General features: G+C 40.1%; 1 protein-coding gene across 1 annotated transcript in view; it reads left to right on the forward strand.

Annotated features, from left to right (window-relative positions):
- Positions 1-15,822: 15,822 nt before the first annotated feature.
- Positions 15,823-25,261, forward strand: part of opcml (opioid binding protein/cell adhesion molecule-like) — a 641,537-nt gene continuing 632,098 nt past the window's right edge. Inside the window, exon 1 of the mRNA XM_079651662.1 lies at positions 15,823-16,114. Coding sequence (XP_079507788.1) covers positions 16,054-16,114 — 61 coding nt within the window. The 5' untranslated portion in view covers positions 15,823-16,053. The remainder of the gene's footprint in view (positions 16,115-25,261) is intronic.

A 25,261-nucleotide genomic window follows, 5' to 3' on the forward strand; every position in this document is an offset into this window, starting at 1 on the left:
CTCCTCCACTGCTCCTCTGTCCCAAGGCGTCCCCCAGGGTTCGGTGCTTGGCCCCCTCCTCTTCATCCTTTACATGCTCCCCTTGGCAAAAATAATTTGTCGCCACAACCTTCAATTTCACTGCTACGCCGATGACATCCAACTTTATATCTCAACAAAAACCATCACCCCTACAACACACTCCACTCTCACCAACTGTCTCTCAGAAATAAGAGCATGGATGCAAACAAACTATCTCCAACTGAACAGTGCCAAATCAGACATTATCATCATCGGCCCCCCATCCCGTATCAAAGACATCTAGAATTTCAACTTCACCACACTCTATCTCCCCCCCCTCACATCCGCAACCTCTGAGTCATTTTTGACAGTCAGCTCAAATTCAACCACCACCGCCTCCTCACCCACACCCGCTCCCGAGACCACATCACTCCATCCTCCAGAACCTCCACTGGCTCCCCGTCCGTCAAAGAATCCACTTCAAAGTCCCCCTCATTACTTACAAAGCCCTCAACAACCAGGCCCCCCCTACCTCACAGACCTGCTGCACCACCACACCCCTTCCCGCTGCCTCCGCTCATCAGAAGCCAACCTCCTATCCATCCCCACTCACATCAATCACCGGACCTGGGGGGACAGAGCCTTCTCCGTCGCTGCCCCCTCCCTCTGGAACTCACTCCCACAACCCATCAGAGACTGCACCGACCTCACCACCTTAAAAAAACTCACAAAAACTCACCTCTTCAATCTGGTTTTTCATGTGTGATTGTTTTTGTATTATTTGACTTTAACTTTAACTATATATTTATTGGTTGTTCCTTTCTTCTCTTTTCTTTTTTACTTCACTATTATATGTAAAGCGTCTTTGAGCACCTGTAAAAGCGCTAACAAATTAATCTATTATTATTATTATTATTATTATTATTATTATAAATACAACTCTCTTTGTCCGATCTTCAAGCTTCAAAGGGCGGCCTCATGAGCTCCGTAATCTCCCCCTAACATGGGATTTAGACTATTTACATCATCCAAGGAAACACAGCTGTAAATACACCTCTCTTTCCCCGCTCCAGGTGCCTCAAAGGGCGGCCTCATGAGCTCCGTAAAGTCCCCTAAAAATGGCACTTAGACTATTTACATCCTCCAAGGAAACACACCTGTACACCTCTCTTTATCCGTTCCAAGAGCCTTGAAGGCGGACTCAAGAGAGAGAGTGGGGCGGGATAGCAAGCAGGGGGTGGATCAGGGGTGTGTGTGTGAGAGAGAGAGTGGGAGGGGAGAGAGAGAGAGAGAGAGGAGAGAGAGAGAGAGGGGGAGGGAGGGAGAGGTGGAGCAGGGGTGGAGGAAGGAAAAAAGAAAGGGGGAGATATATTTTTTATATTTTTGATTTTTTTTTAAATAAACTAGCCAAGATGATCCTTTTAATCCCCTCTTAACACTCCAGGGCTCATATTACCGTAAAAAGAGTCGCTATGTGGTATTATTATTATTATTATTATTAAAGAACACTATCTTATAGCAGGCCCTCTTCTAGGCTAGGCCTATATACATATATAGATATATCTATATATGTATATATCTATATCTAATACAGATGTAGCACTTCATTTCAGACTCCAGTTTACAGCTTCCTGCCTACGATCTGCCTAAGACCAGTATAGAGGAATGTTAAGCCCTCCCACTATTTTCCAAGAGGGCGTTGCCAGATTTTCAATTTCAGGTTTTAACCAGGAGATGGCGCTTCATTCACAAATACAGAAAGACAAGTTTCATGGACTTTCAGTTGTGTTTTGAAGAGCATTTGAACACATCAATATTTTAGATCAACTAAAGTATATCTAATCTTGTAATTCAATAATATATAGTCTTTATATATTAAATAATCATATTATAATGTAAATGTTTACATGACACTTCTTTATTTGTTATGCTCATACTTTTACCTTTATCAATCGTTTGCTTTAATATGCAGTATATCTTTTGTATATTTTGTGTTTGCTTCCTCCTGCTCCTTCGGACACATACTGTATGATTTATTATTATTATTAATATGAAGATATTATTAAGATAAGGTAAGATGTTACTTTATTGATTGAACATTTTAGTTTAGAATGTGCTCTCCCACGGTAAATCAGAAGGCTCACAGGTCACATTCCGACCATTATTTAAAACAATAGGTGCTTTCACACCGTCTACAGTTTGATTTGTATAGAAGGAGCTCTGTCAGTGTTCGAATTACCCATTAGCTTTCGGGGAGCCCTATTTTTCAGAGCACATCCTGCTACTAAATATGTCACACGCACGCTCTGTTGACTGGCGAGCAGCGCGGATGTGATCAATTGCTATAAAAACACTCTTCTACTAATACAGACGGTGTCACTATGCCGCGGATGTTGTCGTTGTTGAAGCCTCTTCAGGCTCCGCATCGGCAGGCCTCTCCCTCGGTGTGGAGCTGTCAAACTCGACCCAAACGCCGCTTACAGCCGGCCAACTAAAAGTTGTTTTCCGTTCACGTTGTCATTTTTAGACTCCTTCGCTTCTTTGCTTGTGAATCCAAAAGCTGTGACGCTTGGCTGTTTTCGTTTTGCCATATTTGTTTATTACACAGCCAGAGTTAAAAAAATATCAATATGAACATTTCAAATACCGCGCCGGCATCACCGCCATACCACATAGCAACGTAAGTAAGAAGCAGCGCCGCCACGTACACATGGCAACACCCAGACATATTCACAAATATAAAACAAATATTCAGAACTGTAATGAACAATAACTATTATTTATTTCAAGAACTGTTATTTACAGAAACTCAACATTTCTAATCTGTGTGACACAAATATGCACGATTGTTTTGGGCTCCCCCTATTTATCTCAAAGTCAGCCTTCAGGGGAGCTCCCTCCCTCTTCGGGGGAGCCAAGCTCCCCCTGGCTCCCCCCCATTTCGAACAGTGTCTGTGGCTGAATGGCCAGCGATTAGGTGCGGCGCATTTATCATAGGTGATCAGAGCTAACTGCCTGCCGTCAGATTTCATCTAAAAAACAGATCTGATTTTAGGGCTATTTCTGCGCTCATAAAGAATGATAAGAATAAGAATAATGCGTATTGAACTGGTTTCATTAATTAGTGAGTTTATTTAATACTAGAACCGCCAATCGGGTCAATTTGTGTGATGTGTGTTGTGTGTGTGCAATGTAACTTTTTTTCAATCAAATATTAAAGTCTCCCAGTCCCTGACTTTTCCTGAAAGTGTGTTATGTAGCACCCTATGTTGTTAAAAATTGCATTCTAATAACGGGATTTGACAGGTTTAGGCAGGCCTATACAAAAACCTCTGGCGGTTCTAGTGTTAAGGTAATTTTTGTTGATCAGTAACGAATTTAGCAGTTGAACATAAAAGTCAACTAACTGAGGGTCACTTGCAATGACAGTGTTATGTCTAACTGTAAGCTTGTCACTCAGAGTAACCTACAGTTAATTTAGCTGCTGGAGAAGAAAGATCAGGGGGGGAAGTGGGGGGAGAGAGCTGTGGTTGATGGGCCATTAGTTGTGTAAATATACAGCTGAGAGCTGCCGTTTCATTCAGACTGTTTAAAAAACGGTAACAACGGAATATTTTTCTTAGCGGATGCATGTAAATTTAAATCAATACATAGAACTATTTTTTAAATCAATAAAAACATTTTCTAAATCCATAAAAGCATTTAAATTAATATTGGTAGTCATGTCGTTACTTTGTTGAGAATGTGGCCGTGTAATAAGCGGGATAATTTGCAGCGACTTGTTCCTTATGGGGAAAATAACACCCGTCATGTGTGTGTAGAAGTGTGTGTTGTTAACAGTGTTGGGTGTAACGCGTTACAAAAGTAACAGAGTTACAGTAATATATAACTTTTTGCTGTAACGAAGTAATGTAACGCATTACTAATGAAATGTGGGTAATATATGACCCGTTACAATGCTCAGTAACGCAGTTACAATACATTTTAACCCGAAATTAAATGGTGTTTTGTTTTTTAAGAATGTACTAACATAGCGAGAAATTCCGACGCCGGACAAATTGTGCGGGTATATTAGGAAACCTGGTGTTTACCCTTCAGGCTTCGCGTCGAGATCTATGGGGAAGTTGGACGTTATGCAACCATTCAAAAACAGAACGTAGCGAAAATAAAACAAAACAAATTGTGTCAGGTGCGCGTAACCTGCTCCGCTGCGCGTGCATCATTTCCAAAGTGCTTCCACAGCAGTGACACACATCTGATCTGTGTGGATAATCATTTATACAAAAATGGTTAAAGCAACCATCACTAAACGCCAGCAACACTGCATCTACTGCAGACAGTAGCAACAGGTCAGATGCGGACATCACGTTACCCTCCGTTGTGGACACTAGCTTACTCCCGCCTGACTCGCCGGCCCCGGAGCAGCAGTCTTCGTCGCCCGAAATTACGCCGCCCCTCTGCGGCCCGCAGGTGCCAGGTATATCTAAACAACTACCCGCCTGTACAGTGGGGTAAGGCAGTCATTTTGCAGCTTGTGGTATAAAAATAGACAATGGCTAGAATATTCATGTGAAAATACTACCATATTCTGACATGCCTGTAGAAATGTTGAATAAAAAATAATGCATAACACAGATGCCTTCACCACGAATGGTTAAAAAAATATCTCATATCCCAAGCTTATTATCAACGAGCTGATGTTGCAGCTGAAATGTTCTCCAGGTCACAAAGTCAACCTCACATGATGATGTGATACCAGTTTTCAAGCACAGTAAATATTCTCTTCCCAGCGTATATGATGAGACCAAGGTGATGATGTAGTAGGCTACAGGGTTTTAATAATACTTTTGCCTTTCAATGTTTGCCATTTCAAACCATGAGCATGGTTTAACTTGATTTACAATATGTTCACCTTCATTATAGTCCTTGACAGCGGTCTGTACTGCTGTATTAACAACGTGTCACATGTTAAGAATTTACAATCAGAATGGAGTATTCAACTAAGCCGTGTAATACAAGTTGTTAGTAGCCTTAAGGGCCTATACAGTTGTTATGCTATACCACATTGCCCTTCACTGGATGCATAATGAGCTGCACTAAACTACATTTTAGCATTTAAAATACCTTGCTATTCTTTTGCGGTTATTCTGGTGAAAGTAACTCAAAAGTAACTAAAGTAGTTTAACTCATTACATTTCAGAGACAGTAATATTGTAATGTAACTTCAAAAGAGAGTAATAAGTAATATGTAATATATTACATTTTGGAAGTAACTTGCCCAACACTGGTGGTTAAAACACTTTCATGAAGTGAAGGAGGTTTTCCTTCTATAAAACAGCTGTGGACAGCAGTGAGTGTCACGGACATGAATTCATAGATCAAGGCAGACTGGTGCACTGCACACACTCTCCTGTCCTGCCAGGCGACACGCCCGTTCTAAGCCGTGTCCCTCACTCCTCACATCCCATGCTGCATCCCCACAAGTGTATTATTTTGTTACATCGTTTCAGATGTTATGTTTCAGTTGTGCTCTGTCTATGTTCAGTGATGCAAACTTGTCACCTTTCGGCAAAATTCGCCGTTTTGAATCCAAAATAGGTCGTTTGTGTGATTCATGTAGATCTGCAATACAAATATTTTTGGGGTATGGTGGGGGCTGGGACCCGGAGTAATCTGCGGCCGTGAGCTGTTATGTGCCATCATGACACGCATGGTGTTCTTTTTTTATATATTATAATGAAGTACGAGCTGTGTGCTCGAGTCTTCCTGCCTGTCGGCTCTGCTCATGGATGTATAATAAGGCTCTGCTGCTCCGAGATGATGGTCTAGCTTCAGCAGCTACATTACCTACGGGTGCGTTCGTTAATATTAACTGCGCGTCCGGAGTCACTGTGGAACAGACTGGACCGCTGGTGAACAGCTGTTAGAACGGGCCGTTCAGGTGTTCAGAGCAGAGCTCCCTGTCGGAGCAGCAGAGCGTGATGTGAACTGAAAAGTTTTTCTGTGGCAATATTATTTAAGGAATCGTTGAGCTAGCTAGCTAGCATACATTGTCACTATTTGCTAACGTTAGCTTTAGCCTTCTATTTCGAATAGTTTTTTTCATAGGCTATAAACAGAGGTGGTATAACTATATATATATTTTACTTGAGTAAAAGTAGAAGTAGGGGAGACCAGGGATAGTTGCAACACTTTTGGGGCTTTTCCCAATAAGTAAAAAAACATTTACAATTGGATAGCCATTTTGCTATATTATGCATTATCAATATGTCAGCTACTGAAACAATGTCTTTAAGATGTTTTTATGGAATAAGTAGCCTACAGGTTGGAAAATGTATTTAAAAAAAACCTCAACTGTTACAACTGTCCTTGTGTACAGGGACAGTTGTAACCCATGCAGGCACAGTTGTAACATCTTAATAACGGTTACCCTTTTTCACACTATATGACAAAAAAATAGGGAAAGCTGTCAAATTCTAAGGCAACAAGATTTTAATGGGATTTCACACATCCTCCAACAAACAATAAACAATGAACAGAACTTGAACAGAACTTAAAACAGAACACCAGAATTAATCAGATTCACAGTTGTGGCAGGTGTAAAAGGCACTTCCATCTGTGCAGTCCTTGTGTGCCCAGGCTTCACAGGAGCAACACTGCAGCCAGATCTCCTTGGACCTGGAGTAGCTCTCCAGGAACACAATGCAGTATTGGGCCTCATCTTCATCAGATGAGGCCTGCATCTTCTGCTTCTTGTTGGGTTTGGTTTTTTGGCCGAAATTGATTTTTGTCTTCGCTTTAGACTTCTTTGCGTTAGATCTTTTTTTCTCAGCCTCGAGTTGATCTTTCATCGGAGTGTCTGTGAGGACAGCGGTTTCTCTTCTTTTTCTCCCCTTTGTGGTCTGCTTCCTTGGTCCAGCTTTTGGATATGGACGGATGGACAAGGGTGAGAAAGGCGTTGCAGAGGATGATGTCCCAGGCTCCACACATGGCCTGACAGGGGAGGAGGCTGCGAGTAGAGGAGAGGAGGCTGTGAGTGGAGGAGAGGAGGCTGCGAGTGGAGGAGAGGAGGCTGCGAGTGTAAGAGAGGAGGCTGTGAGTGGAGGAGAGGATGCCACAGTTGGTGTTGGAGCTGCACTGGTAGAAGGTTCTGGTGGTGGGCGGTCTGTGACTTGGGATGGAGCAAAGTCGATGTCATTGAAAATGTCTCTATTAAAAGGCCAAATTCCAGTGCACGCGAACCCTGCCTGGATATTTGATGGCGTTGCAGCCAGAGGAAGGGCACTTTTCACAATGCCCGGCAGATCGTAAATGGTCATTGTGGTTCCCGGATGAGTCTTCATCCAATTGTCACAGCGGCTGTTGATGTGCCTCTTCAGTGGCCTACAGTGTGATCTAAGGGCTGTAGTTTGTGAGAACAGTGTGGAGGAAAAGAGAGGAGGATGATCCCATGGCTCCTGCAAAAATTAATCCCCTCCACAGAAAGGTGGGAGGAGTGATTGTCCAGAATCAGCAGCACCTTTGACTCCTGTGAGCTCTTGGTATGGCTCTGGAAGTGCTTGAGGAAGACCAAAAAGTCTTCCTCTTGCATCCACCCAGACCCATTTGCTTTGCCAATACAGCCAGGAGGGCCATTGCTGGTGAAAAAGAGATGAAACTTCTTCCGGGGGAATATCATCATTGGGGGGATGGAATTCCCCAATGCATTTACAGCACATGCAAGTGTGACGAGAGTTGTTTCGTCGCTTTTCTGGCAACAATCTTCCCAGGGTTTTGGACAGTTGTGACTCCGGTTTCGTCCATATTCCAAATTTCCTGTGTGACAAACTCATGCTTCGTCAGGACTGCAGACAGGTTGTCAAAAAACGTTTTCACATTTGTTCGGTTGAGGCTTGTAGCCCGTGAGAGACTGGTAGCCTGAGGTCTGCGTATGGAGAGGGTAGGGTGCCGCTTCAAAAACATTGTGAGCCAGTCAGCTCCGGCCATCTCTTTCTCTGCCCAGGTTTGAGGGAAGTTGCAGTTGTAGTTCTTTGCCAATTCATAGGAAGACTTCCGCACCTAAAATGAATATACATTGGAAAATATTTCACTTGTCTGTTCACTATAGGCCTCAATATATTTGATCACTTACTTTTCTTTTGTTCAGTAGCCTATAGATAGCCTATTATACCTTAATTATGACCTACCTCCTTTGAGCTGAGACCATAATATAGATCAGCTGCTTCCATCAGGTAGTCTCTCAATAGCATCTCCTGCTTTGTTGAGAACACCTTCTTTGGAGTCCAGTAGCCTACTCTTGGGGGTGTGTGTGATCCCTGACTCTCCAACCTCAGCCTCTTCTTATGGAACCGGTACAGGGTGACATGGCATATATCCAGGGACTTTGCCACTTCCCTGAATGATTTGCCCTCCTGAACTTCACCTGAGGCCACCTGCAGCAGAGCAAGTGGCACTCCCCTGTCGGTCTTCCTCTGTCTGATACTTGGCATACTGTAAACACACACATGTATGTGTATGCCTACTGTACAGTATTTAATTATGTTTATTTTTACAGGGACAATGCACACCAATCAATGCTTGAATGAACAATTGATAATTCAAGCAAATGAGCCATCATTGTAAATGTGCCATGTTACAACCGTCCCGTTACAACCGTCCCAGAACCACCAGTCTTGCTTCACCCCCTGTGAACCTGCCTGATTGCTGGCTTGACCCATATTTAGGTAGCTATATTTGTAGCTTACAAAACAGTGATTCTAATAATACTAGTTTGGATTCCTAGACATTTTGAACTCAAGACAGTATCCAAAAAATACATCATATAATTTTAGTTAATATTTGACCTCAGAAACACACTTTTGCTGATAACTTACGTGAGATATTCAAACGTGGCTCCTTTTTATTTTGGCGATCTTACCATCTAACTGCGCATGTGCAGAGTGAGTGTCATCACTCTAGCTTGTTTATGATTGGAGATATTGAGGGTGTTACAACCAACCCGTGTTTAAACTGTACCGGCACTCCCCTACTCAGATCTTGTACTAGAGTAAAAATAGAAGTACTCAGATCTTGTACTAGTAAAAGTAGAAGTACTCAGGTCTTGTACTTGAGTAAAAGTAGAAGTACTCAGATATTGTACTAGAGTAAAAGTAGAAGTACTCAGGTCTTGTACTTGAGTAAAAGTAGAAGTACTCAGATCTTGTACTTGAGTAAAAGTAATAGTCCCAGAGTGTAGGAATACTCTGTTACAGTAAAAGTCCTGCATTCAAAATGTTCCTCAAGTAAAAGTAGAAAAGTATTCTCATCAAAATATAGTGAAAGTAGCGACAGTAAAAGTAGTGATTGTGCAGATTGGTCCATTTCAGAATAATATATATGATATGTTTTATAATGATTGATCATGAAAGTGTTCTCAAAGCTGGTAAAGGTGCAGCTAGTTTGAATGACTTTGTATACTGCAGGGTAGCTTGTGGATTTACTCCAGGTGGAACTAAAGTCTGATTTAACACTTGATTATATTTCACATCATTCATCCACATCTGTGTAACTAAAGGGATTAAATACATGTAGTGGAGTAAAAGTACAGCATGTACCTCTGAACTGTAGTGGAGTAGAAGAACAAAGTAGCAAACATGGGCGCGGGAAGGGGGGTGCTGAGGGCGCTGCAGCACCCCCTAGCGGCAGGCAGGGGTGCGGAGCTCCCCTGTCTGAATTATTATTTGACGGTTATTGCTGCTCCCGCTGTGCATAATCTGTGTAATATGTAGCCAATAAATTCCACATTGTTGGTAAAATTATATTTTGGCCTGCCCCGAATGTTTTTTCTGTAGCCCCGGACAATTTACCTCAATAATATAATACATTAACCGTGCTTTACGTGAACCTCATCAAGACACTAGAAAGGACGGCAGGACTGTAATTTCCCGTGTTCAGTGAATGCAACAGAGGCAAGACACCAGACCAATCAGAGAGTTGGATGGAAATAAAAGTGTGCTTGTGTCATTCAAGCTCGCGGTTCTGTGTGTGTGCGGAAATAGCGCATTTAGTGTGTGTGAGAGAGGGGGAGAGAGAGAGGGACCGGTGCCAGCAGCAGGGACCGTGTTGTTAGCATCTGGTTAGCTAGCTGCACTAACGGACATACGGAGCTGTTTGTTCCACAACAAGCTGGAGGAGAGCTCTCCTCTCAGACTGAGAGACTCAGGTGAGCTAAAGGACTCTCTGAGTGTTTAGATAGTTAACTTTAGTCTAAGTTATCTCAGTGGGTCTCAAACGGTTTGGTCAAAAATTATTCAAAAGATTATTTCCGCGGCACACCTTCATATGATCATTATAGTTATAAAAAAAATAAGAGAATAAAGGAAAAACAATTATGAAATACTATATGGCAGTAAAACAAGAATACAGTTTGAAAGGGGAGTGATTTGTAAAATATCCATAAAGAAAAAGAACATCTGCTTACAGTTGTGTTTCATCTGGGTGTTGAGAGATGTATCCATAGATCTCTTAATGTTGCTCTCAAAGTGCACCAGATTGATGCTTTTAACTTCAATATTTAAAAAAAATCTTCCCGGGGAGCATCCCCCCAGACCCCCCTAGAGGAGGTGAGGTCCACTCCCCACTCTTAAAAAATAGCACTTTACCCCTGCCTATATGCCGTGAGTTGATTATGGAGCCTTCATTGTAACAGTCGCGGGTTTACTGTGTGTTTGCCTGTGGGGAGTTTTTTTGTGCGTGCTCTATAGTGCCCGTAATAGTGTTCACTGGAGTCCAGCACCTCAGCACCCCCACTCAAAATACCTTCCCGCGCCTCTGGTAGCAAAACATTGAAATAAAGTACAAGTATCTCAAAATTGTGCCCAAGTATAGTACTTGTTGAGTTTATGAACTTAGTTACTTTACACCATGTGGCTATAAAGATAGAAAGACTTAAGCCTTGCACAGAGGCATGAAAATACATTTTCAAAATGCTCAACAGTGCTGCCAAAATTATAAACTGGCTGCTACACAATTTAAAATAAATGCTTTTATATATTTCTATTAGATGTGACTCTTTGGCGTTTCTGTTATTATTAACACTGCTGCTTTAGTTGTTCTGCTAATATCCTCTGTTATTCCTCATTTTAAAGCCGATATTCTGTGGGGTGGGGGAGCCGGGGGCTCGGATCCTTCTCACCTTTTTCATACCTGATGAGTTTGCATCCCTGTATGTTAAAAAGCCTCAGTCACCTTAATTCATGTAATAAAAACATCTCAGGTCAGTAACACTCAAAGCTAAATGTGCAATACCATGTTCAGCTATGTTACTATTTATAATGTTATTGTTGTTACATCAGAAGATGTACATATTGGAATGATTTCTTAACTTACAGTAGGCTATTTTTTACAATGTGTGTTGGAAGGATTTATTAAATTACAATGAATATTGTCATTGTTGAAGGCTTTTAGAGAAGGGTGAACTATAAGCCTGAATTACATTACATTTCATACCTAAAAACATAAAAGCCACAATAAATGAATCACAATTATTCTAGTTATTTTTACCTCCCGTATTGCTTTCAACCCACCAGCTTTTATGGTGTTGTTACGTCACTAACTGTAAGCTTGTCACATACAGTCTATGGTCACTCAGAGTAACCTACAGTTAATTTAGCTGCTGGAGAAGAAAGATCCTCTGTTGCTCTCCCTGAGGTTTCTCCCATGTTTCCCTTTAAACTGTGGGTTTTCTCTGGAAGTTTTTCCTTGTACGATGTGAGGGTCTAAGGACAGAGGGTGTCGTATTGTCATACTGATATTCTGTACAAACTGTGAAGTCCACTGAGACAAATGTAACATTTGTGATATTGGGCTATATAAATAAACATTGATTGATTGATTGATTGATCAGGGGGGGAAGGGGGGAGAGAGCTGTGGTTGATGGGCCATTAGTTGTGTAACTACACAGCTGAGAGCTGCCGTTTCATTCACACTGTTTAAAAACGGTAACAACGGACTATTTTTCTTAGCGGATGCATGTCAATTTAAATCAATACAACTATTTTTTAAATCAATAAAAACATTTTCTAAATCCATAAAAGCATTTAAATTAATATTGGGAGTCAGGTCGTTACTTTGTTGAGAATGTGGGCATGTAATAAGCAGGATAATTTGCAGCGACTTGTTCCTTATGGGGAAAATAACACCCGTCATGCAGATGAGGATCCCTCCGCTACACTTTGGGATCCTGATCGACCGACGAATCAATATAAATATTTTTGGTGAATTACTGAGTTTAGGCACGTTAATAACGTTTTAATGAAGTTGAATACAGTATATTCATATGTGTCAGTGATTTCATGTAAATTCGGCGAACATAAACATAAATGATCGTGGTGAAAATGATGATTAAATTAGGATTAAAAATCGAGAGCCGGGCTGCATTTCCTCCCGTTCGTTTTTTCGAATAACAAAATGATTTTGTTAAATAACAACATGGTGATGTTTTGTAAATGATTACATGTCTCTTATTTAGCACAGAGTATGATATCCGTGACATATGGATCTTAACAAAGTTCCGCTGTACATCCAGCGTACTGTATCTGACTTTATTTCACATGAGCTCCAGTGTGGAACCCCACTGCACCCCCTGGTGGATCAATGATCCATTGCAGCTGGCTTCATTATATTACATTTATCTATCACAGGGGCGGTCTCAACTCAAGCTGGAGGTTTTCCCTTGAGCGAGGGCAGACCACTTACCAATCATGGCCCTCGCGTTTCAAACTGTCTGAAATGATTCGCTACATCTTTAGTAGCCTATACTCTTTGTATTTGTGAATGAAGCGCCATCTCATGGTTAAATCCTGAAATTGAAAATCTGGCAACGCCTTCTTGGAAAATAGTGGGAGGGCTTAACATTCCCAGCCGCTGGGATCCCTTGGGTCTTTTGCAGGAAGCTGTTGGCTGGAGTCCTTTAGAGTGCTACATCTGTATGATTTAAACCAGTGCAGGGGTATGTCAGTGACTCCAATGGAGGCCAGTCTGTCTAGAAGATTGCTGTGACAAAAATGGTGTCAAAGCCACACTCAGATTGAGGAGGATGGGGATGGTTAACAGTTCTGAGTCAGCAGCCATGATGAGGTTGTGAGTGATTTTACCAGTGCTTTTTCTGTGCTGTTAAGGGAGCGGAAAACAGATTTGAATTGTTTGTGTCAGACAAGTGGGCATGGATCTGGGACGCAACTGTTTTCTGGATTTTTGAAAGAAATGGTAGGTTAGAGATTGGATAGATTTCTTAAGTATGAGCGTGATGGCGGCTGATTTGAAAGGTGAGGGAACAAGACCAGAGGTGAGGGAAGAGTGTATGATGACAGTTATTAGGGAGGACAGAGAGGGTAGACAGGCTTTTACCAGGGAAGTAGGAAGAGGGTCTAACTGACAGGTAGATTGCTTGGATTTCCGTATGACGTCCGATATTACATCCACAGGGGGAAATATGAAACGTGAAAGTGAACAAGAAGAGATACACTGCAGAAGGTGTTAGGAGTCAGCTTGTCACGTTCTGTCTGTGTTGTGTTTTGTCTTGTCTTTTTCTGTCTTTGGTTTCCTGTTTTATTTTGAAAAGTGTTCACCCCCTGTCTTGCCTGTTGCTTTCTGTCTGTTTTCCCTCCTACCTGATTACCCAATTGTGTTCACCTGGTGCCCCTGTGTTTTCTCCTCCCTCCTCACCTGTCTCTTGTTTGTTTGATTAGTCCTGTGTGCATTTAGGTTCTGTGTTTTCTAGGGATGTAACGATACCAAAAACTCACGGTACGATAATATCGCGATAACAAGTCCACGGTACGGTATTTATCGCGATATTGAATAATAAAGGGAAGGAAAAAAAATCATAAATTTTTTTTTTCAATAAAACATTTTTTTATTCGGAAAATATTTCTTTATTACATAATAAATCTGATTTTTACAGCCTTTTTGTAGGATAGCAGTATTTTAAAGTGTCAAAAACAAAGTGACAGTAACAGACTGGAACAAGAAAACCAGTGTTTTTGTACCTACTGGTACTACCCAACAAAGTAAGCATTTTCTTTATGCCACTGCATCTCACAAATAAACAAGGACATTTAATAATCAGACCCTGCAATAAAATAAATCAAGTTTCACTTTAGTTTTTCAAGTAACTCAACTCAAACTCACTAGTCACTCACTCAGCATCATCAGACAGGTTTTTAGGAATATGAGAATGTCCACATTTCCAGGTATTTATAAGCTGGGGTGTTTGGGCATTTACAATATCCCCTGCTCTGGAAACAACTCTCTCGCTTGGTACTGATGTTGCTGGGACACCAGTGGTCGCGTTAACCGAATATTTTATTTAACAATGACGGAAAAATCTGAAAGCAGTCTGTCATTTTGACAGATTAGAACAAACTCGGAACAGCGCCAACGTTTCCCCGCAGCGAGGCTCTGGTGTTATGCCGTGTTATGCATGCCCTCCAAAAGGAAATGATATAGTTCCCAAACCGTACTTTGCCGTACAGATCAATACATGTCTGGGAGGTTTTGCTTCACGCTGTGCGCGTCCCGCGAGGTGCATGCACACACGGCATAACACCGCCCCCCCCCCCCACCCCCCGTTGACAGTTCACGAGCATGCTCTATCGTGAACTGTTCAGACCCGACGGGTAATAAGGGATTATGACGGATATTTTACGATCCTGTCTGTCAAAATGACGGACAGCGAAAAAGTCTAACGCCAGGCTTATTGACATGGCGAGATATAACTATATGGTTGGTACTTGTCAATGTCTCTAGGTGTGTAAATGTAGCCCTGTAAATACGATGTCCTTTTGTGTTATCTGTTGTTTTATTTTCATGTTGTAACCTACTTGCTGCCATGTTGGACAGGTCTCTCTTGAAAAAGAGATCGATGATCTCAATGGGACCACCTGGTTAAATAAAGGTTTAAAAAAAAAAAAGTGTTTTAAAAAAAAAATATATTTTTTAAAAATTATTATTTTTTAAAAATCGCGGTAGATTTTGTCAGTCTCACGACGGTATTGGGAAATTTATTTACCGCGATACCGCGATATTCGGTATATCGTTACATCCCTAGTGTTTTCTGTTAGTCTTTATGAGTTCCTTGTCGTAGTTGGACTGTGTTCACAGGGTTGTGTTCTGTTTGTTCTAGTTTAGCCTTGAAGTAAAGGTATTATCTGTGAAATCTGCATTTGGGTCCTGCCTGCTTCACTCACCCTGACACAGTTGCTGGTGAATCCTGTGTTTCTTGTTATAAAAAAATACTGGATGAGGTGCAAGAGGGTCCGGTGGTTTTAGAATGTTGTTGATGCTAGAGAACAGGGCCCTTGTATTCCCTTTGCCAGAGCTGATAAGACCTGCATAGTATGTGGATTTAGCTGTAGAGAGTGTCATTGTAATATAGGTGTATAGGTTTGGCTAATGTGCATCAGGTTAAGATGCTAACCACTGTAAAGAACAACATATTCAGTCTCGTTCCTTATCATTGCACATTGTGGACAAGAGATCATTGTTTTTGAGAATTGCCCCGATCTAAGATCCCTTTCTGCATTAATTGGGTGGACGCTTTTATTAAGTCTTCATTAAATAACAATCCTTCCTCATCTAGTTTTAATCCTGCTTTAGATTGGTCAGAGGGCAGAGAAAGAAAGCATAGTTAAGGATTCAGAGCAGCAGAAAAAAGAGCTAGGACTGTTCCTGGGTGATTGGCAGAAGCTTTAGCCAATGGCAGCCGAGCAGAGCCCCTCCCCCCCGCCCCCCATCCTGCAGGGTTCTGGTCCCTGTGTGCTGTAGTGAGGGAGGAGAGTGAGACACAGACTGCGAGCAGTCAGCCTCTCTGTGCCCACAACTACTACTTGCTCTGGATTTAAAGCGTCTTCACTACAACCTGCTGGGGGGCTGAAAGCTGTCCAAATTGGAACGTTTTGGAAAAAGACAGGAGAGGAGAAAAAAGGCAAAGTGTGCAGCTCTCTGAAGCCCTGCTGTGGAGAAGAGCATCTTTAAAACCCTCCAGCAGATCAGAGTCAGCTGTGTTTAGGAAGTATGTATAACTCGGCATGTTTCATCATCCTGTCGTGGGTGTTTGCTGTGCTGGTGTTCCCAGGTAAGACTTCTTCTATTTTCTCTGTTATCTGTAAGTGTGTGTTTACATGCTCCTGTTAGAACAGACTGAGGCTCTGCTGAGACAGAGCTCATACCTTTTCTCTCCCTCTGTCCACACTTCATCTGTGAGGCTGGTTGGGACACCCACAGAAGATAAGTTTTATTTCAAGTTTATGGATAAGCTTTCCTCTTAAGGGAATTTTCTCTCCAAGGAATGAGAGAAAGTCAACTTCACCTCACACATTTTTCAACAATATTTGGAGATATTACATTAATAATATCAAAGATTTTCTGCAGGAATTACTATACAATAAATCTTTAGTTTGAGTATATTAAATATCAAGTCACAGAGTGGTGTTTTCTAAAAATCAGGTTTCCGTACATATTTGTTTGGCATTAATGTACACATATTTTTACTAAGCTTGGTTTAAATGCAAATCAATAATCAGACAGAATTATATTAAAAAAGAAATATAGCCTCAAATGGCACTGATCAGTATCCAACAGTTTGATGAGCACTTAAAAATAAAATATCAAGATCCAATATTTGGAAAACAAAATAAAAGGTTGAGTTCGCAGCATAATTAGCATGATTACAGTAAACTGACTCTCACTGCAGACTGATCAGAATGACTAGTATACAAAGAATGGCTTTTTTTGTTGTTGTTCTTTGTAGCAATTTTGGTAGCATTTGCATGAAGAGTGATTCAGCATATTTTCCTTATAGGAATTGACCTTACAGTAGGTTGCACTAAGCCAGGCAATTATTCAATGGATTTTTTTTTTTTAAAGTTTAAGATTGGTAATGCTTAGAATTTTGGTTTGTTTTCTTCTATTATGCCAAACTCTACTTTTTCCATCATTACCAAATTGTAGCCATCCACCAATTCATGATGCTGGATTGGGCATTATTCTGTAATGTCTAAAGTGACCAAATACCCACAGGACAGTGTACATCAGGCATTTCAACCAAAGACGTGCACAACGTTAGGATTTAATCACATGAGACCATTGTCATCGGTGAGCATTCATGTAGGATGTACAGAGGTAAAAAATGTGTGTTATCTCAAAACCGAGTGACAGCAATATTTGATCTTGAAAAAGTTTTGGGTATACAAACTTTTTTCTGAGAAGGTAGGTGGTCGTTTTAGAGCAGAGGGCCATTGGAGTAAAGATGTAGTTGAATTGAGAAATGTAAATGGTTTGAATGTAAGCCAACTGTATTCCTCAGAACTTAATGGAGACAGACTTGGTTGCTATAGCGCCACCTTTTCATGCTGTCATTTTATGTGCCTGAGTAGTGGGAAGAATTTTCAACCCACTTGTCATTTTAAGTTACTTTTGTTCCCACAGAAGTGCTGTCAAATGAGGCTGAACTGAAAATGCAAATATGAGCCTAAAGCACCTGAAGTGAGAGAAATAGGATTTCTCCCCTTAAAGCCCCTGTCACACTGTCCCGAAATGTACACCCGATGGACACACGAATATTGAATTGTGAATTTCGCACGAAGATGGCCCCGAACCACACACGAAGGCAACATTTACATTACATTTAAGACATACAACTGCAATGAAAGTAACACAATTATGTTAAAGTACTATGATACTGTACTGATATTTTCCTACTTTGTTCTTTACTTTCTCCATCTTTATATGTAGAAGATATTAAGTTTTCTCCGTCATGTTGTTTCCATAGCAACAACAACTTCCTGTCAACTCGCCTTCAAAATAATATATTATATCCTTTTCAGTTTCACAGAACACAAATTGGGTTATTTACATAATATGTTTACATGATTTTGTTGTGCAAAAAACAACCAAATGGACACACGATAAAGGAAATGTTCAAATTCGGCTCTGATCGTAGCAACATCGGGCCATTTGTGAGGGCATCTTAAGCCTTTGTATGACCGCCGGTGGAGTTTATCAGGCACCGGCAGCAACTTCGTGAGCAGTGGCAAAATCTTTGGCATGCCAACAAATTGCAGAAGGACCTTGCGAAGGTTCATTTTCGTGTAGAATTTTTGTGTACATTTTGCCCTTCGTAAGGCCATCGTTAGGGCATCTTGTTATCATTGGTGCCATCGGGCATTCACCCCGATCAGAGTGAGGGTGAATGCCCGATGGCACCGATGATAACAAGAAGATGACACAACTTGACAAGATGCCCTCACGAGTGCCTTACCAAGTTGCCGCTCACGAAGTTGCTGCCGGAGCCTGAAAAACTCCACCGGCAGTCATACGATGGCTTAAGATGCCCTCACGAATGGCCCGATGTTGCTAAGATCAGAGCCGAATTTGAACATTTCCTTTATCGTGTGTCCATCTGGTGTCAATTTCAGGACAGTGTGACAGGGGCTTAAAGGGATTACGTGGAGGAAATAATGTGAAGCAGGCTGACAGGGGAAGAATGTGCTGCATGGGAGTTTGCATTTCATTTTATTCTCCTAACTCAGGTTCCAAGTCTTGTTATTAATAATGCATAACAACAAACTCATCACACAATTGATATGTATGTATTGTGGAACTTTCATCATATCCACATCACATGGATTGATAAAAAATAAATTAACAAACCACAGCCCTGCAAGGCACATTTGAGTTTAGCTTAACTGAACATATGACCAATACAGAATGTGCTGTAGGTTGGAAAAATACTATTAAACAAAATTGGAAATTCAAATAAGAAATAAAAAATGTGAATCCCTCAGCTGGGGGGTGAATATCTTGATATTGCATGTTTTACGTGAGTGTTCACTGTTGACTCTTGTGTTGCCAAATGTGGACCTCAAACTGCAATTTACACTCAGCGTGTGACTTGTATGTGTGTGTGCAATTTAACAACTGGAAATATGGTTTATTCTTACTTATTGTAAGTCGCTTTGGATAAAAGCGTCAGCTAAATGTAATGTAATTTAAAGGACATGCACATGCTACAGATTGTTCTATGAATCTGTGTCAAAATGATCCAAGTTCAGTATTACAGTATCATCAGGGCGGGGTTGACAATCACAGCAGCGGGAAACACACAAAGGGAGGAAGTTAAGTGATCTGAAACGAGAGGGAGAGGTTACTACAAAATAAAACAGGAAGTCACAAGACAAATACTTAAATAAAATAAATTCACTTAACATTAATGTCTGGACACCACATGTAGAAGGTAATGTTTTCACACATTGAAATGGCATGTTAATCAGCACTCTATTGAGGTGACGATTGGTTACTATTTGTACATTTGTCTGATTCGTTAATTAAAGAGATGAAGATTAGCACAATTCTGACAAAGACGATTCCTTTAGGATTTTGCACTTTTCCCAGACTTATCATTTTAATTTCAATGTAATCATGAACTCTATTTTGTATTTTGAGCATTTTGTGGAAAAGTGTTAGCCCCAAGTAATGCAACACTTTACTTTCTCTCCTTTATTCTTGTAGCTAGAGATTTGCTGAGTGTGCATGTTCTTTTTCAGTGCTGCCCTGTTTCACGTTCATACACATTCTGTACGTACCTTTACACCTGGGACCTGTCCACTTTATTTCATCTACACACTGAGACGCTGCTATTACCTGCCTGGCTTAAGGGCACCTTGGCAGTCACTGTTGATAGAAAGGAGAGTGTTGGGAGAGACCACTTTAAAGTTTCAAAGTGCTTTTTGTGTGTGTGTGTGTGTGTGTGTGTGTGTGTGTGTGTGTGTGTGTGTGTGTGTGTGTGTGTGTGTGTGTGTGTGTGTGTGTGTGTGTGTGTGTGTGTGTGTGTGTGTGTGTGTGTGTGTGTGTGTGTGTGTGTGTGTGTGTGTGTGTGTGTGTGTGTGTGTGTGTGTGTGTGTGTGTGTGTGTGTGTGTGTGTGTGTGTGTGGCTGTTAGTTTGTTCATCTTTTATTTATCATGGAAAATTGAACTATAAATCAGTGTACACGATTTGCCTTCATGTACGATGTCTGTAAAGAACAGGGAATCAGGACCCTGTGCAGTGTGAGTTCAGGCAGGTGAAGGACATTCCACAACACTTGAGCAAAAGTAAGCTCGAGGAATATAAAAAAGGTAAGTTAGATGTAACATTCGAGTTTAGTTGTTAAAGTGAATTGTGGCTGTGGTGCTGCCAGACGTCCATCTTAATTTGCGTCACTATATCTAGACATATTGTGTTTTCTAACATTTTGAGTTTCCCTTGAATTATGCGAGAGTCATAGGATAGTAGTCTCAAACTGTAAAGCCCCCTAAGACCAACATGTCGTTTTGGATATTGGGCTATATACTGTATCATTTGATTGATTGATTGATTATATTCTGGCTTGCACAAGAATCTCAAGTTTAACATTCTTGAAGCACTAAAGGCCTTCTCTTTAACATTAGTCTGGACAATTGTTATTATGACGGTGCTTGATGATACCTGAGCAACATTTACCATTTGTCAGTCCAATTTAAAGAATTGCTGAGTATTGTGTAATTTGACACCCAATTTTGCAAATGAAATGTCATGAAACGGTCTTATCAGCTCATTTAAATTACATTTAAGTAGCATTAGAAACACAATTGCTTTTTCCTTTCAGCAGCTTATATAGTTAACCTTAAATGCCTTGATATTCTGGCAGTTTAGTATTTGTGAAAAATGAGATTTCTAAAGAGTTTAATTTGGCCCAAATGGTTATGAGAAGTATACATTATCAGCTTCACCCTCAGATCCTTTTTGTGCACTTTACAGTGTCATGTGGTTTTATTTCACAATTTAAGAGAAAACATCAGCTGCGACTTATTTGACAGAGGAAGCAACATTTTCCAGTTCTTTAGATGTACAACCCTGTCTCCTAAAAATTACGTTCCCACAGAACTAAACTGCATTCTCAATTACGTTTAGCTAGAAACGTATTTTCTTCCACGTTACGTTCGTTATGAACGTATCTCAAATACGTATATTTTCTACATATCTTTGCCATGTATTGTCTTGCTTATAATAATGATAATAGTCGTTTATAAATATCATTTTAGAGCACACATTTGAAATCAGTAGGCAAGGCTGTAATTTTGCCAAGTGGCCATTGTTTGAGGCAGAAAATAATAGTGTTATCATGCCAAAAAGCTGCTGTGTCGTTTATTGCACCTCAGACATTTAAACAAATCCAGAGTTACGTGTTTCTGTACTTCCTCTAAGAAGAAAGGACAGTAAAAGAAGATCTCTGTGGCTTCAGGCTTGATCGCCGTTCAAATGACAGCGTTGGTTTCTCCAAAAATGGGCGGGGCTGTAAAGTGACGTAGATTTTACTCATATATTATTCAAAACCATTCTATTTATTCTAATGTAAAGTATGCCAGTGTTTTATCTTTTTATTTGTTTGTTTTTATTTTAAATCGTATAATGTCGGACTTTTTTTTGCCGTCTGTGAGGAAAAGAAATGGGGCTCAGAGCCTCAAAATACTGAAATCTGTATTTTTTAAAAATCTTTATTTCCTTCTAATTTGTTATTCTTTTCTAAATAACACACTGTTATTTACTCAACAATAAAACACAATTATCCTTGTTTTTATTTATTCGTTTGATTCTATAATCCTAGGCTTTTTAGCATGCTTTTTAGCCGTAAATAAAGTCACCGGAAACAGACGTAGGCCTATAAGGGACATTTTGAGCATTACACACCAAAAACCCACTGAACAGATTACCCAAGATCCTCAGCTTGAAGCTCGTTGATTGGATGTTTTAGCCGCAATGCATGTTGGGATATGATGTTAATGCGATATGATATCCGAAAACATAAAAAAAAATTATGATAATACTTTATTCCGAGTGTTCTTGCTTTTCTCTTTGGAAGTCATCACATAACGGCATTGTAATACACGGTTTGGCTGCATTACATATTACACAGCTGCCGTAGTTCTTTATTTATAGAGCCCTGATGAGAAGACTTCTCGACAAACATGAGAACTGCCGCCAAAACTGAATATGTGACGTGGATCATAAATATATCAACAATTAAACAATATCTTGCCTTTCTTTTCACAAAATACGTCTCTTTGCAGTATCAATAGTAATTCGGCTGACTTTTATATTTGATCCAATTAGTAGATAGGTTATATTTACACCATAACGGTGCACAGCTGATAGAAAAGGACTTGTTGTTTTTAAAGATATTACTGATTTTCTTTGAATATAAGAATGTAAATACTGAGTTGAGAGAATAGTCAGGGGATTTGGGTGATGGGAGACACATCTATGGAATCTTTCAATAGCTTACCATTAAATGACGGATATGCCTTTCTGTCTGTGATGTTTTACAAATCAGATATTAATGTGTAGAAGTAAAACATGAGAAATAGTATAGCAATATCCTGTAAAATTATGTAAAAACATGAATAAAACTAGTAAACTACACATCTTCCGATGTTATACATACATAAGTGTCCTACACTAATAATACAATAAAAGTTATTATTAGTATGCTGTGTGCACCGCCTAGTGGTTAAAGCATGTTATTGAATTATTTTTGTTGAATATTGTTATTTGATTTAAAAAATATTAAGAGTACATACTTTCATAGGGGGAAAGTAGAAGGTCAATGATAGAAATATATAATATAAAAAATCAAGAAGATACTGTAAGTGATCTCTACAATAATACAGTTTAGTGCTGGATGTACAAAGATATTAATATGAGGATGTGCAAAACAGACAAACTAATTAACCTTTATTAACACATTTAAGAGTACTTTAGGTTAAGGTCTTCTTTCAAATAAGAAAAAAGCTTTGGGGGTATCTATCTACAGATAGATATATTAAGCCTGACAAAGTACTTAACGTCTAATATATTGCTTTCCTGCAATGTTAACTATGTTGAAGCACTTATTTTAACTGATATTATACACATTAATTATACTCTTATGTATGTAGATAGTATAAGAAATGTGCAGAATTTGACAGTTTAATGGTGGAGGTACACACACATTGATAGATGTCTTGTAATGCACTGTTGCATAACTACACTGTAGTTGTGTATATGATATGTCTATAAACCTTAGGAAATCCTGAAAGGGATGTGCAAAATAGCAATTATATACAGTGTTTAATTAACTATTAGTAGAGAATAACGAGTAATGAATATACTTTATAGGGATCTGCAGATAAATGTTTAGTCTTCTCAAGCACCAACTATCAAATATCTCTCCTGATTGTTGGCACTTGACAATCACCTTCCCTGAATTTTACTCAGGTGTAACTAAAGTCTGATTTAAGGGTTGTTTATATTTCACATCATTATTCAGAATCTGCAAAGTAACTCAAATAAATGTAGTGGAGTAAAAATACCAGGTTAACCTCTGAATTGTAGTGGAGTAGAATTACAAAGTAACAATGAGCTGTCATGGGGGTATATATTAATACTGCCCATTATGGACACAAGCGATTTTCACCCATTCAGTAATTACATGTTTTACATTTGTACACACCAATTTGTTTCCTATTGCCTAAACCTCCAGGGCTGTTTAATACTGTCAACTTCTAATTTTGGGAAAAACAAAAACGTATTTTTAAAACTGCAATTCCCAGTAGAGACGTGCCATAGAGAACATGTTGTGAACATGCGAAACACAATAGCCAGCATGTGTAGGTCTGGGGGGGCGTTCAAGTCCAATTTCGAATAGTCTGCCGTGGTTTCGTTCCATTTCAAAGAGCTTGATGCTCGGAGTAACCTTGGCGCACTGCCACTCCAACATCCAATCCCAGAGCTTGAAGATTAATCACGGGGTTTGTAAACGGGACTGTAATCTCAAACGATAGCTGGGGATTATGGGTAGTGTAGTGTCTTCGGCCATCCTAAACTGCATTTTTTTCTTTCGGATATCATATCGCATTAACAACACCACATCTTGCGTCACAGAGACCTTGTGTTACTGTCCTTTCTTCTTAGAGGAAGTACAGAAACACGTAACTCTGGATTTGTTTTAATGTTTGAGGTGCAATAAACGACACGGCAGCTTTTTGGCATGATAAAACTATTATTTTCTGCCTCGATCATGAGAGTAACAGCTGGCGAAATTACAGCCTCGCCTACTTATTTCAAATGTGTGCTCTAAAATGATATTTATAAATGACTATTATTATAAGCAAGACAATAAATGGCAAAGATATGTAGAAAATAAACGTCTTTAAGATACGTTCATAAGAAACATAACTTGGTAGAAAATATGTTTCTAGAAGATATGTAGAAAATAAACGTATTTGAGATACGTTCATAACGAACGTAACGTGGGAGAAAATACATTTCTAGCTAAACGTAATTGAGAATGCAGTTTAGTTCTGTGGGAACGTAATTTTTAGGAGACAGGGTTGCCGTAATACATTCTAACGAAAAATGCAAATTATTATGAATACAAATAAAATAAAAGAAGCCTCCCGTGAGTTACTACAAGCTATAAAGTAGATTTTAAATAACTCAATAATAATAAATAGTAAAAAAAAGTTGCCTTGCCTGGAATGAAATTCATGCAACTCTTAATATTAGTTGCGATTATTTGTTGACCCTGCTTTAAAGGATATTTTGCTTTTTACAAATGGTGCGCTTTATCACTGCCTGGGTTTTGGTTGAAGTGCATCCAAATGCTGCTGCGTTTTCGCATTTGGCTCATTTTCCATTCGAAAAACACGCCGTCTACCTGTCCTGTACCACTTGTTTTGACTCCTCTCTCTCTCGCGTATTCCGTTAAGACCCACCCCATCTCACTTCTCGTGCTGAAACCTACCAATCAGAGTAGGGGCTGGTCTTCACAGAAGACGTTTGGGGAACAAAATCAAGCTTTTTAAAAGGCGAGTGGATTTTGGCAGGCAGTGAGTGCGGACCAACAATTGAACAATTAACAAGAACGGCTCTCACCAAGTACGACTCGGTTCCCCTCGTTCGTACCAAAGAGCCGTTTAAAAGAATCGGCTCGTTCGCGACCGACACATCACTAATTGGTTGGACTTTCATTTTCTCAGTGCCAAAGAGGACCGTGTTGATCTCCTGGGAACCCCCGTCTTTACGGAAGGGCTCTATGGATCGATCTCCTTACTCACGGGATAAGGAGTAATCGCAGCGTGGCGGATTCTTGCCCATCCCCAGCGGAAGAAACACCGTCCTACACTCCCCGCCCCCGCTGTAAACCCCAGTATAGGGAGCCAGCAG

Source organism: Notothenia rossii (genome assembly GCF_949606895.1).
Source record: "Notothenia rossii genome assembly, chromosome: 9".
NCBI classification, from domain to species: Eukaryota; Metazoa; Chordata; class Actinopteri; order Perciformes; family Nototheniidae; genus Notothenia; species Notothenia rossii.